Source organism: Rhinichthys klamathensis, unplaced genomic scaffold (assembly GCF_029890125.1).
Source record: "Rhinichthys klamathensis goyatoka isolate OS25496 unplaced genomic scaffold, OSU_Roscu_1.1 h1tg000827l_1, whole genome shotgun sequence".
Taxonomy (NCBI): domain Eukaryota; kingdom Metazoa; phylum Chordata; class Actinopteri; order Cypriniformes; family Leuciscidae; genus Rhinichthys; species Rhinichthys klamathensis.
In genome coordinates this window covers 274,881-290,091 of record NW_026607209.1, presented here as the reverse complement: position 1 = coordinate 290,091, position 15,211 = coordinate 274,881, and the positions used below count along the sequence as shown (strand labels likewise).

Genomic DNA, 15,211 nt, shown 5'->3' with positions numbered 1-15,211 from the left:
GTTCTGAATCCCATCCAGACGTAGACTTTGACAAAAACACGTTTTTCTCAACTTTTGGCTCAAAATTTTGCTTGTTTTATGAAACTTTACCTGCATTCAAGTATTGATAAAAAAACAAATGCATGAAGCTAGAATAATACTTTTAAAATATATATATATATATATATATTTAATTTTTTTTTAAAGCAGAGGGCCTGTTCTTTCTTTGGATATATTGCAAGTTCAGATATTCATACAACAAAATATTCTGGATTTTTGTGAAAATGGTCAAAAACGCTGGCAGTGGATTAGAATTAACAAAGACTATTTTAAAATCCCTATGGGAAAAATGAATGACAAAAATACTTCCGGAACCAACGGCGCTGAGTCTGAGTTTTTGTCTTAACCAGTCTAGTGCGGTGCTTGGTTAGGACACGGCGTAACGCTGGTTTGTTTCATAATTGGTTTGGTGAAATGGAGAGAATAACAGCTCCTCACCTCAGTGGCCTGGTGTGACCTTTCTTCTAATGAAGAGGAAAGTGGTCTGGTGTGCGAGTGTGCCGCAGTATGAACCCACAGACGAGACGGGATCAGGTTTCTGCAGCCGAGCGCACCTTTGTTTAACCACTGAACGTTATTGCAAGTAGCCTGATCCAGTTAAGGTGATGAATTTCTGCTCTTTTAGCTCTTGAAAGTCCTGTATAAGATCATTATTTTTGTTTCGCAGCTGCCTATGTTATACATCTCTCAAACACTTTGAGCAAAGCGGCCTGAGACTGAATAGAGATGTTGGTGAATCATAATACAGAATTATGTAAAAACATTGATGAACACCGAGTAGGAGTGCCACATCAGTCCAGAGGTAATTTCCATAGCCTGGTCTGCATGTGTTCTCCACTCCAGCGTTTACAGCCACTTTAGTGTTTTAAGCCATTTTCTTGTCCAGTTTGATTCTTTCTCCAAGAGCAGCGGAAATCTCTCCAGCGGTGGAAAGACTGGAGGAATTTTAGGGAGGGGGGTGATGTGCTTTTGGAATGATTGTGGCTGAGAAGTGTTCTTGGTGCTTCCCAGGATGAAGGGAGAGGTGGTGTTGCTGGCAATGGAAGACTGAAAGTCTGTTCCTTCTCACGGTTAATGGATGATAATAATAATAAGTATAATTTGTAAAGAGCTTTTTTCCCCAACGCTCAAGGTCATTTCAAACATGCATTCATTCAAGAAATTCAGAAATTACATTCAGAAATGAAAATGAATGAAAACTATAAGTAGAGTTTTTCAAACTTTAAATAATGGCTGGACAACCCTTCTCTGAACGTTTAAAATAGTGCAGTGTCTTTATATTTGAAGATTATTTAGGTTATTTGTACTTTGGATGGTTGCTAAGGTGTTGCTATGCAGTTTCTAGGGTATTCTGAGTGGTTGCTAGGAGTTTGGGAAACACTTTACTTTACAGTGTCCTTGTTATGTTACATGTACTTACCATAGTAATAACAGTAAATGATGCATAATTACATGCAACTAACCCTCAACCAAACCCTAATCCTACCCTAACCCTATAGTAAGTACATTTAATTATTACTCAGTACTTAAATATATAATTACACTGTAACAATGTCACCTTAAAATAAAGTGTAACCCTTTATTTTAAGGTGTCATTGTTACAGTGTTAAATATTTAAGTACTGAGTAATGTTAATTAACTAGGGTTAGGGTTTGGTTGAGGGTTAGTTGCATGTAATTATGCATAATTTACTGTTATTACTATGGTAAGTGCATGTGACATATGTAACAGACACTGTAAATTAAAGTGTTAACAACCTCCATTATAGGGTCTTTGAAATTTTCAGCAGTAAGAATACATTGTTTGTTAGTTAGTTAGGAAACATTCATTAAGGTCTTTTAAGGACATTTTCAGCAGTTAGAATAATCCATTAGAGTCTTTGAAAATGTATTTAGTTAGTTAGTTAGTTAGTTAGTTAGTTAGTTAGTTAGTTAGTTAGTTACTTAGTTAGTTAGTTAGTTAGTCAGTCATCTTCTGAAAATTTCACCAGGCCCCTGCATGTCCTGATCTTACCTCCCAGTACTTTTTTAGTGTCTTCTTTTCTTTGTACTGAAGGTCCAGAGCGTTCCAAAACTATTCTTGTCCACCATAATCCCTTCCCTTCTTGGCTTTTTGGATTGTTTATACTAAATGTAAGCATCTCCACCTGTTGTTTCCAGATGAAACGCTCTCAGTATACAGCACTCCACCTGTGCAGGAGGAACACACCTGCGCTGTAGATGTCCTGTCCCAGAACGCATGTCCGTTACACTGTCTGAATCCACCGTCCTTCAACCATGTCCTGATTTGATCTGCTGGTCGGTGATTCAGCGCAGACGTTTGTATGCGATCTAAGGCCAAACATGTGCTGCATTGCCACGTCATCTACCCTTGAGCACGGATCCGGTCCTGCGGGTTCGTATATTGTACACGTGGAGCTGTTTTAGGGCAAGAAGGCCAGTATCAGCCTCTTATGAGTGTTATGGGATCAAATTGTTACTCATCTCGATTCCACTTATTGTCATCCGGAGAGATCATTTGAGTTCCATCGCAAGAATGTACTTTATTATATTCTAGCTACAAATGGCCAACTTTTGTAAAGCTGCACATACTATTATGAAATCTTAAATATGAATCCAATAAGCCACTCAAAGCCATGGGTAATTATAGAATATTGGTGTCTAAACATCACTGGACCCTATTGAATTGTATTGTATGGACACTGAGGCATATCTTATTTTATGATCCACGGAAGAAATAAAGTCGTACAGTCTTGGAATTCCACAAGTGTGAGTAAATTGACAGAATTTTCTTTTTTGGGTAAACTATACTTTTAAGTTTAATAGACATTAATGATTTAAAAAAATTCTTCCGCCTAGAATGCTAATATAATTCATTAGGCTCACTGTAAACTGTTTACAGGGTCATTCTACGAAAATGGTGGCTTTCCTGTCCCGGACTTAACCACCAGGAAAAGCACTTAAAAATGTCAGATAATGACACCAAATATATGTTTTTTGTTTTAATTGAAGTGTTTTATTGTTAATAAAACATTTGTAAGACAGTTATATTGCAAACAATTTTTTAAATATATTGTAGAACACGGTCAGTACCATGAAATTGGCTTGTCCCTCTGGTCAGGAGTCGTGGTTTAGTGACGTATTTTGATTTAAAAAATATATTTTTCTCCCCCTTTAAATGTCATAATACAAAGGAAAGTAGTATATTTATTTAGTGGACTACTTAAAAAACTAAAATATTAACTAAATATTATAAATAATTTACAGGGAATAGCTGTCCCTCAATTTCATGTCACTGGTGTTACAATTTATAAAAACCACTACTTTGAAATAATGCAACATACTTGCCAACTTCTTTCTGGGTCAAAGGTTAATTTGGAGGCGGGGCTGTTTTAAAAAGCACATGGTGAGTTTGCACTCTCTCTTCATCTTTTAGCAATTTGATAAATAATTTGATAATTTCATGCGAGGACTTAAGATGTGTCACTGGTGTTCTACAGATTATATTAAGGGAAAAGGAAATTTGATTAAAATAATTGTTCAAATTGCATGATTAAGTGATTTATTTACAATTTAAGAAGTGTGGTTTGAGCTACTGTGGTAGCCATCTTAGATATGTTATCTTGTCTGCAGATTTGTCACTGGTGTTATCGTCACTGGTGTTACTGTTGCTGCTGGTAACACCAGTGACATGACGATAACACCAGTGACAATCAATAACACCACTAACGTTTTTCTCAACATAAAGTTTCATAAAAGCCTCAACAATAAATATTACTAATAAATTGATAAAAATTTGTTTGAAATAATCTTATGTTATGTCATTGGTTTCACATTGCGTCACTGGTGTTACATTGCGTCACTGGTGTTACTGCATGGGATATTGGTGTTCTGGCATCAGAGTAGCCCAGTTTTATAGAATATGGTTTTTGTATCTACCTAACTGTTGCTGCGTTCATTAGTAAGCATTTTAAGGATATGATCATTCAATTTTGATCACTCAACCTCAATTATTTCTAATGTTACAACAAAAAACACAATGGTAGAAATAGAAAAATGTCACACAATAGAACTTTACACATACCTGGTTAAAGCAAATTATTACTAATCAAGACAATTTCTTAATATTACATTAACTTGTTCTGTCTTTGATTATGTATGCAAATTAAATGGTCAAATTACATTCTGGAAAGCCTGAATTGTCATCTAAAATATAGGTAACACCAGTGACAAAAAGGCAGCTCAAGCATTTTTTTATGTAATGTAGTAAAAATATAAAAATACATTAAGCTGTAATTTAAGTTGATTTATAATGTTAAGAGGTTAACTATTATCTGACTATAAGTTTTGGTATAAAAAAAAGAAATACATTTTTTAAAAGTTGTCTGTTCAAAAAGCCACCATTTTCATAGAATGACCCTACAGTGTAATTTAGTGCTTTACAACAGTTTTAGCGTGGCTCATCAAGTTAGCCTGAAGTTAGAGTTAGCTGTGGTCTTTTAGTTGCTCTAGTTTAGGCCTACTATCAACACATAAGGTAAAAGTAAGCCACTAGGGTGGTAGCCTACAAATCTGATTCTAGGTTTAGCAGAAGGAAATGTGTGTCCTGCCAGGGCCCACCCCCACGGTGTAATGTAACCTTGGCATTAGCTTGAACATGAAATCCTTTCTGCGGCGCATACAGCGTAAACCTTTACTTTATCCGTTTTACTGCAAATTAAAATTTTGTTGCTTTTTCCGTCTCATTTTACGGGAAACATCTGGGGCTTGCACCACTCCGTAACTGTGGCCCGAGGCATTCTGGCTCAGAAGGAGGGCGGGAATAATGAGACATTATCAAACATGCTGCTGATGGATACGCACTTTCCCTCAACACACAACCTTTTATTTGATTTATTTTTAAATCCATGTGCCTCTCACATCGTTTTAAAACGTTTATTAATAATTACTCTTTTACGTGAATCGGCTCTTTAGAATCAGTAAAAAAAGATTCAGTGATTTTTTTTTTTACGTCATAACGTAATTATTTAATCACACCTCCATGATATTGCATTGCATGTACATGCCTAATAAAGCCTTGTGTAGGAACACGTTGCTGTTTATTTCATTTTTATGGAGAAAGGTTTATTAATACGATTGTTTATTTATTGTAATTTCGTTCCTGCCAGACTTTAGTTAGCCTATTTTTAACCTAAATATAATTTGCGTTTCACATTAAACAATAGGCTACTTAAAATAATTTATATCACTCTACTGAATATTTGCATCATTTAATTAAATGCCATTTATTAAAACCAACGTTTCGAATTGATGTGTAAACATTTTTTATTAATATTTTTGCCCCATCAGTCAAATCGTCGGTCCACTCAAGCTCAATAGACTCACTCATTTCTCGGCCTATCACGAGTTGGACATAGGCTATTTCGAAAGATTCACTCGGATTCGAGAACTGTCCTTACTGATTCAGTCCGATTCGTTAAATTCAATAGATTGGTGAACGAATCATTAAAGGGATAGTACACCCCAAAATTAAAATTTTGTCATCATTTACCCACCCCTATGTTGTTCCAAACCTGTATGAGTTTCTTTCTTCTGTTGAAGACAGAAGTCACCCATTGCCTTCCATATATATATATTTTTTTCCTATATGGAAGTCAAAGCTACTGTTAACTGTCTGTTACCAACATTATTTTTAAATAGGCCATATCATTCAACAGAAAAAGAAACTCATGCAGGTTTGGAACAACATGAGGGTGAGTAAAACTTTTCATTTTGGGGTGAACTATCCCTGTATACATTTCATCAACGAATCATTTTGTGAACAAGTTTGACCTGTTCCATAAAAGATCCGATTCACAAGAACGAGCCCTCCACGAATCGGACATCGCTAACTAAGATTTTAAAAATGTAGGCCTATGTGTAAAATAGTTTTATTTCTTAAGAAACCAAGATATGTTTGTTGAGAGTGGGCGATTGACAGACGTGTAAACTTGTTTTATTTTATTGTCGCCTATAGTCTACAGACTGTAAATGTTCTTGCTTTCCGTATAGGTCTACGCTAATTATTTTGGTCTGTCTACGTAGGCTACAACAAGTGTGTCATAAGGACGTCTTTCTCAGTTGTGTCGCGTCTCGACGTCAAGTAGCCGTTCTCGAGACACTTGCATTCAGCTCGTTTCCGTTGCGGTTGCAGAGATTTGCGCAGGTGCACAGAATAAAGAGAGAGGTGTGTATATAACGGGCTGGTTCTCACTCTTCACCGCAGTTTTTCTTTCTTTGGGCTTCCCCATCACCACATATTTAAGAACTGTTATTTTTAAACTGCAGCTGTTTTCTCGTAAGTGTATCTCTGGCGTTTCGCCAAATTTGCTACCTTTTCTTGCCTGGTTTCAGTTTTTGATTTTTTCTTTCTTTTGTGGGAGATAAAAACGTCATGTGATGATAACTGTCCTGAGATAGGCTAAATAAGATGTTGGCATATTGTAGGCTACTCGCACATGCATCTAACGGCCAAAAACCTCAATGAGGGTGCTCAACTACAAAAAAGGAAGGCAAATTTGGCACACCACAGCTCCAAAAAATAGAAAAGTATTTATTTCATGTTTTCACCACAGGTGAGGTTTCGAGTCCCCAGGTGAAAAAAAAGTGTACTTGAGTGCACTAAAAAAACACTTAAATACAAGAAAGTATATTTGTAGTATATTCTTACTTTTTGTGCTAAAGAAAACTGTAAAAATTATGCACTATAAATACACTAATTAAAAGCATATTTTTACTTAAGTAGTACTTAAGTCTAATTGCGAAAGTATATTAAATAACATTGATATTTTAAATGTATTTTTAGTGCAATTTTTTTGCATTTTAATATATTTCTAACAAGTGTACTAGAAGTGCATTGGTAATAAATATATGCTTAATTACACTTTTAAGAAATATGCTAAACACAAGCATAATTTTAATATATATTCAAACAAATGCACTATAAGTACATTGGTATTAAATATATGCTTAATTATACTTTTAAGAAATATGCTAAACACAAGCATAATTTTAATATATATTCAAACAAATGCACTATAAGTACATTGCTATTAAATATATGATTAATTATACTTTTAAGAAATATGCTAAACACAAGCATAATTTTAATATATTTCTAACAAATGCAATATAAGTACATTGGTATTCAATATATGCTTAATTATACTTTTAAGAAATATGCTAAACACAAGCATAATTTTAATATATTTCTAACAAATGCACTATAAGTACATTGGCAATAAGTATATGATTAATTATACTTTTAAGAAATATGCTAAACACAAGCATAATTTTAATATATTTCTAACAAATGCACTATAAGTACATTGGTAATAAATATATGCTTAATTATACTTTTAAGAAATATGCTAAACACAAGCATAATTTTAATATATTTCTAACAAATGCACTATAAGTACATTGGCAATAAGTATATGATTAATTATACTTTTAAAAAATATGCTAAACACAAGCATAATTTTAATATATTTCTAACAAATGCACTATAAGTACATTGGTAATAAATATATGCTTAATTATACTTTTAAGAAATATGCTAAACACAAGCATAATTTTAATATATTTCTAACAAATGCACTAATAAATATATGCTTAATTATACTTTTAAGAAATATGCTAAATCATACAATTTTTGTGAAGTTTTATTGTATTTAAAGAAAACATACTTATGTTGCTCTTTGTGTAAGAACATAGCAAAATGGTTAAGCTTTTAGTATGTTTAAAGTACTTTTTAAACACTTAGGCCTACTGCAGTATATTTTAATATTTATATATTTACAATTTTAACATTTTGGGGGGAAATTACATTTATAATGTACCAACTTATAATGTATTATAAACATTTGTCAACTATTATTAAGCATTGCAATAAGTCTACTTAAAATTAATATTGTTCACTTTCACTTGATTAAAGGCTACTTAAAAGGCTGTTGTCCATTACGATACATTTATACTACTGAAATTCCCACAAGGATTTTAACATCATATTATTTGAAATGCATCATAGATACATTTTCCAAAGATGTTTAAATGTTTTCATAAAAGATGTTGTACTTGTTTAAATTTGAACAATATGCATAACACCTGTGACTAGTCCTGATTGGTTCCAGAGCCGTTGAACGGCTGTGATTGGTTCTTATGATTATGAGCTCATTTCACTCGAGCTTCAGTTCCTGTGCGTATGTTCCTTGAATGTGATTCGATTTAGAAGTCTACATTTAAACTGTTAAAGTATAATAGCGATCGTGTTTGTTGAGAGGACTTGGAGGAAACCACGCGATTCATATGTAGGTGATGCTTTTTTGCGATTAACTTTTTCAAACGTGAACAGTTTTGGTGAATCGTTTATCGGAGGGATATAAATCTCTCGGGTTTCATTACAATATCTCAGTTTTTCTTTCGAAGATTAACGGAATTCTTTAGTAATGTAGCCATCCTTTACATTACAAATCAGATATGATGACACACGGACTGTGAAAAGGGTTTCTTAGCCAATATTTGCCTTTATTACCCCTTGTTAGAAAATGCAACAACGAAAGGTTTGTGTCGTGGAAAAAAACACTGTTAAGTTATATTTTGTTGTTGTTGTTGTTTTGTTTTTGTTTTCCTAAAGTTTGTTTGGGAAAGGATTGTAAAATTTAAAAAAGAAAAGAAAATCGTGTTTTGTTCATATTTAAGATACGTAGGCCTACTGTATGCTGTAGTTTAAAAATTTTAGTTTAAGCTTGCCACTTGTGTTCTTTTTCCCCCGCCTCTACTATAAGGTCTGTTTGGACTTGTTCGTGAATAACGTCTCAAAAAATTAAAGTGTTTTTCAAGAAAGCGATGCTGTTTGTTTGTACATTACATAGCCTACCTGTGCTGTATTGTGTGGTATCCTTTTAACTATGGGTGTTTACATTTACATGAATTACATTTACTTTTATCAAATATAATTTTTAGCATAAATGAGGCAGAAAATGCTACTGATAACACAGTAATAGTGTACTTGACTACTTTTTAAATAAACCATTATTTAATTGTTTTATAAAGGTACTGTTAACATAGTTAAAATATATTTGAAATAAATTATTTACTATATAAAAAATATGTGAGCAATACATAAATATGATTTGTATATATTATATATTCTTATATTTTAAATAATTTATAAGTGTATTTAAAAATGCATTAAACATAGGTTCAATTGTACTAAAAGGGATAACAAAATAAAAAAAATTAAAGCTGAAATAGTATGTTAAAAGCATATTTTAGTTAATCTTCAGTGTGTGTCAAAATAGCACAGTTGAGTACACTTAGTTGATCTTAAGTTTATCTTAAGAAGTACTAAAGTTAAGCTTTTAGTATATTAAGTACAAAATTAGTGCGCGAAAATAGAGCACTTTAAGTACATTATGGAAGTGTACTAAGTGCACTTAAATAATGTAATTTAGTGTACTTTTTTTGACAAAGAAATACACCTTAAGTATAATATATATGTATTTATAATATATCATTATTATATTTTAAATAATTTATTAGTACAATTAAAATGCATTAAAAATGGGTTTTAGATATACTAAAAGTGGTAACAAAATACATTTTTTTTAAAGGTTGAAATAGTATATTAAAAATATATTTAAGTTCATCTTCAGTGTGTGTCAAAATAGCACAGTTGAGTACACTTAGTTGAGCTTAAGTTTATCTTAAGAAGTACTAAAGTTAAGCTTTTAGTATATTAAGTACAAAATTAGTGCGCGGAAATAGAGCACTTTAAGTACATTATGGAAGTGTACTAAGTGCACTTAAATAAAATGTATTTTAGTGAACTTTTTTTTCACCTGGGTCCAGTGGCTCTTCATACTCTGGCACAATCTTTTATTGTTTTTCCCTTAAAAAAAAAAGCAGTGAAGCAATTATGTTTTAATACACTGACATTTTTAAATATAGCCACTCTTGTCTGGGAAATCAAAGTAAGTGTTGCATAACCAGCATAAAGGAAGTGATTTGTTTAGTCATGTGATAAGAAAACCATAAACACCCCCACATTGTTGGAGTCATAAAATCATTTGTTATTGTTGTTGTTGAATATGGAACAAATGCTTATCAAAAATGTATGAAACCTAAATAACAATTTTAACTATTATAACTTAAAAAAAAAAAATAGATTTATCTTTTAATCATCAGTGGCATGTTGACCCATATACAGACATATGCTTATCTGATGTAAAGGTTCTTGCCTTTATTATTTAAAGCTCCAAAATATCATAAAAGAGCAGAGTTGAATTAGTCTTGAACAGGCCAACAGAACAACTGAGCTTTTATCAAACATTAATGCCTCAGCAGTGGAGTCGTTTCTTTTAGATTTGATCAAGCTTAGCCTGGGAAAATGAGATGTAAACAATTAAATGCTTTGCGAGCGTTGGTGTCGATTTAGAGGAGAAATGAAAAGGTCTGGTAGGGGTCCGGTATTTAAATGCTGCGGTTATCTGCAGTTGTTAAAGAATTTGCCTCCAGCCGTCTGGATTCAGTGATTTCTTCTTATTAGAGCGGACAGGCTTTTTTTATAAGCTTTGGGGTAAAACTGCCTCGACTTTCTTTTCGGTTAATGAACCTGCACAAAAGAAGGGGAAAATCTGAACGCTCTTTTTCTACAGTGATGATGTGGACATATATGCAAATCAATGTGTTCACCCTAAATGTTCAAAAATATGTTTTAATAAATAAGCAAAATGTACAATGGATGGAAATCGAAAATGTTGCATAGAAAAAAATTCAAATGTATGCATTCATCCATGCAGCATTCAAGAAAGTATTGCTCTAAATTGCATTGGTCCCTTTAAAAAAAGCTGACAACACTCACAGGTAGCCTATGTACAATAGTTTTTTTTTTTGTTCATATATATATATATATATAAACTCTTCTGTTTAGAGACAAACACGAAATATAGTTTCCATACAGATAACAGATGGCCTTCCTGTACTATCACCACAGCGACATTTAAGAATAACTTGTGAAAAAGATTAAATGTATTTGACGACACAGGAGACGTCATCTACGTTTTCTCTAAGTATATAAAAAGTTCCTTTTGTTGTGTCCTTCATGGGGATGTAGGTGTATCCACTGAATGTCCCTTGGCCACGTCTTTGAGGTTTAGAGGTTCATCAATAAATCCTTTGGTGTCTTCAAAATTAGTGGAAGTAAACAGTCTGTGGAAGAAGAAGAAGAAAAAACATTTGTGAGAAACGTTTAAGTTAAAAAATGTTAAAGGCCTCAAACTTCTATGCAGGGATTTTCAATGAAGACCTTAAACTTCAAGGTTTGTCTGTGGTTGAAGAAAGAAAAATGGGAAGCTATTAATGATCCCATTTTTTAATTCTGAGTGGGAGCACATGCTTACACAGGAAAAGGCTTGGTTCAACCATGTTACACGAATCCCAGGTGGAATTACGTCACTGGAAAATAACTGTTTTAAGAGGTCATTTGGTTTGAAATTCGAAGCCGTACACCTGCCTTCCTTTGGAATGTCTCAGTAGCACATATTACTTTATTCAAATAAATTGATAAGAATCAATTAGACAAACAACTAATATTGTTACAAGTGTGGAGTTAAACATTTTTTATGACAGCTGTGTGTTGTCTTGGTTGATAGAGGCCTAATCCAGCGCATAAAAAGAGAGATTTATCCAACTAGTTAATGCATTATGATATCTTCTTTAATTTCACTTCATCATTTTTATTAGCTAATTAGTTATTTAAACTATGACCATATTCATTTATAGAAGTGCAGGTTCATATAGGTAACCACAGGATATTACTTTATTTTGTTGTCAAGGAAAGAGAACTCCATGCATAATTTAGCTTATTAAATAAAATGTAAATAATAATTCAAATAATTCAAATGAAAATTCTTGAAGGGAATCTTATTAATAAACGAACACATATTTAGCCTGAAAGAGTGTTGTTGTGCTGTTATTTCACAAGCATTAACATGGTTTTTGTTGCAGCTCACCTTAAAAATGTCTAACAGACCTTTAAAAAAAAACAGTTTATTTAAAATATTTTGTCCAACTTGCTATGTCACTCTTTAAAAATAAAGGTTCCTGTTTGGACAAAAAAGCTAGGACTTCACATCCTGATGTCATGTAGCAGAATATTTTCGTTTCTTAGAACTATAGTTCCACACACAGGTGCTTTCATTTCTTCGTTATGAAAACGTTCAAATGCTCACCGGTTTTCACCTCAGTCAGGATCATAATTCTTTTCCATTTCTCTCTGTGTTTTTTTTTTAGCTTAACCTTTATAAATGTGCGTTGTAACTTCATAACCAGTTTAAATCGCAGCTGAAATGTGAGTTTTATTCACGAGAAGGAAAATGTTCCTTCTCACGGTTGTGTCGTTATTCGTTTCATAAGATCTGCGAATGTTTATTTGTTTACTGGATAATAGTCGTAAATGCTTTGAACTGAGAAAACTATAATTCAGCGTTTGTTTTCCATGTTGTTCCTGTAGTCTGCATACCACAGATTTTCGTAGCCTACTATAGTTGTCACCATACTGTTTGTGATGATCTTACTAGAAATATTTGGCTTTAGCAGTCGAAGAATCAGCCGATTCTCATTGTTTTTGTGCTGCACGTTCATTTTCTTACTGTAAATGCGCGAGCTTCTATGGTGTTTTTAGAGGGTTTTACGATTGCATCTTTGTCTAGCATAATATAATAATTAGAACACATATGTGTTCCCATAATCATTTCCTCAAAATGGGATATCCCCGTGACGCCTAGCATTTTGTCCACTGTATAGTGAACATTTCTGTAATAATCTGAGATCATGCCATATGTCCTGATGTTTCCTAAAAGATAACTTTCTGGCCTTTTCTGTGACACCAGATTTGAGGGGGTGTGGCCATTATAATAACTTAATAATAATAATAATTAGAATATCCTCGTGATAATATCATTTTGTCGCCTATGAACATTTCTGTGAATATAATCTAATGAAGACATTTTATAACGATGATAAAACAGGGCTTAGTATAGGCTATAGCAAAACATATTTGTAATAGCCTAGGTATCTTATTTAAAAAAAAGTAAAATAATCAATAAAAACGTTTTTTTGTGTGCTTGGCCTCAGTTGAGGCCAAAAAAAAAGTTACTGCCTTAAATTTTTAAGTACAATCAATTTGGATGTTTAAGTAATTTAAGCAAATTACATTAAACTGACTCAAAAATGAGTTGAATCTTGTATAACTTATAAAAAAAAGTTGAAAATTAAAGCAATGAAAAAAATACATGTCATAACTTTTACAGTGAGGAGGATATAGACACAGTAGCTACCTTGAGTGGAATTGGTTACTGCAGGTTACACATAATATCTATAATAATAATAATAATATGATAAAACTATGAATTATTGCACGTGTAAGCATGTATATAGAATAACGTTTTAAAGAATTATAATACTTTATCTATCTAAACAAATCTAAATGCCATTTTTGGAGTGTCACGAGGATATAGTGTTGCATTCCTGCAATGAACTGTCAGTGTCAGTGGTCCAGAACAGCTGGGGTTTCTCTAAAAGCAGGTTACTGCCGTCACACATCCACTTATCTCGACACTATAGTAAGGTCTTGGCATCTCTACCCACCCGTTTGGCATGATATGGACGAGCCTCTGCTAGTGGGACGCAGACATCGACCACGCGCCCTCCATCCTCCACACAGAAAACGCGTAACTGAGTCTCTCGTGCGCGACGTAACTGCAGCTCGACATCTTGTTGTCCATCTCGTCGCTCTGCAACACTTGATAGAGGAAATCAATGTACCTGGAGGCGAGCTTGAGCGTCTGTATCTTGCTGAGTTTATCCGAGGGGAGCGTGGGGATGATTTTGCGCAAAGACGCGAACGCTTCGTTCAGCGACTGAGTCCGTTGCCTCTCCCTGACGTTCGCCAGAACGCGCTGGTTCTGCAGCTCCTCGAACGACTGAGTGCTGCTCGGGCTCGGCTTTTTGTTCCGTTTATTCACGGAGCTCGGGCTGCTGCTGCTGTCCTCGCTCGACTTTTTACTGTGTCTCCTCTTCTTCCCGAACCTTTTCTGTTGTCTGTCCAACTCCTCCTCGCTGGTCACCAGGCTGTCCACTGGGGAGACGGGAGAGCTTGAACTCTCTTCCATTTCTTTTTTAAAGAAACGTGAAGGTCGAGGAGAAAACGCGCTCTCCACCTTTGAATCCGTGGTTAGACCCACCGTTATATCCGTGCGTTTTTCGGGGGGGTTTCTTCTGTCCTCCTAAAGTTCCGAGACTGCGCCTCTACGTCCAGAAGTAGAGCTTGGCTGAGTTTTCCTCCCGCAGGAAGTTTTTTCCTAATTTTTTTGGAAACTTTATCCTAGTCTCTGATGCTAAATACTAGTGTGAATGGAGGGGGAGGAAGCGCTGCTCTCTGATTGGTGGACTAATAAACTAGGAGGACCAGTCTTAAGTTACACTGCACCTCTCCACTGGCTGCCACTCAAACTATACCACACTTTTAGTTCGATGCTCTCAGTTTTAGACATTATTTCAATCTCACACTGTAAAAAAACGACATTTTAATGGAAAATGAATGTAAAGTGGCGCACTACAAACGGGTCAAGTCTATGGTAAAAAAAAATGATGATGTAATTATATAAAAAAAATATTAAATTAAAATTGTAAAATAGTGTGCATTGTACTTATAAAAATGTTTTATAATTATCTCACATTTTAAATATTACAATGTAGGCAGTGTGTAATATGGTAAAATATTGTTGAAATAGTTTTTTATTAGTAAAAAAGTATTAATCTCCTTATAATTTGAGGAAAATACATTTTCAGAATTGCTTGTATTACACATTTGTTTAAATTGTATTTAAAAGTTTTAAAAAAAATCTGATTGTTATCAGTTTTATTTATTTATGATGCCTTTTTAACTATTTTTTAAGGGACATCGGGGCTAGTTGTCACACTTTTTTATTTTATTTCTGTGAATATTTCTCAATTGGAGTGTTAATTGTCCACAAAAAACATACAGGACATTTACATTTTTGTTGTCCAGGAAAAAATGGGGTAAGTCTAACAGACTTTTTTTAAAACAACTATATATATATATATATATA

At 33.6% G+C, this 15,211-nt stretch overlaps 1 protein-coding gene across 1 annotated transcript; it reads right to left on the bottom strand.

Annotated features, from left to right (window-relative positions):
- Positions 1 to 10,777: 10,777 nt before the first annotated feature.
- Positions 10,778 to 14,467, bottom strand: twist2. Its single transcript, XM_056243692.1, has 2 exons — positions 13,728 to 14,467; positions 10,778 to 11,288 (listed from the first exon to the last, which is right to left on the bottom strand). Exon 1 carries the CDS (start codon positions 14,249 to 14,251, stop codon positions 13,757 to 13,759), a length of 495 nt encoding a protein of 164 aa, XP_056099667.1. The 5' UTR covers positions 14,252 to 14,467; the 3' UTR covers positions 10,778 to 11,288; positions 13,728 to 13,756.
- Positions 14,468 to 15,211: the final 744 nt, after the last annotated feature.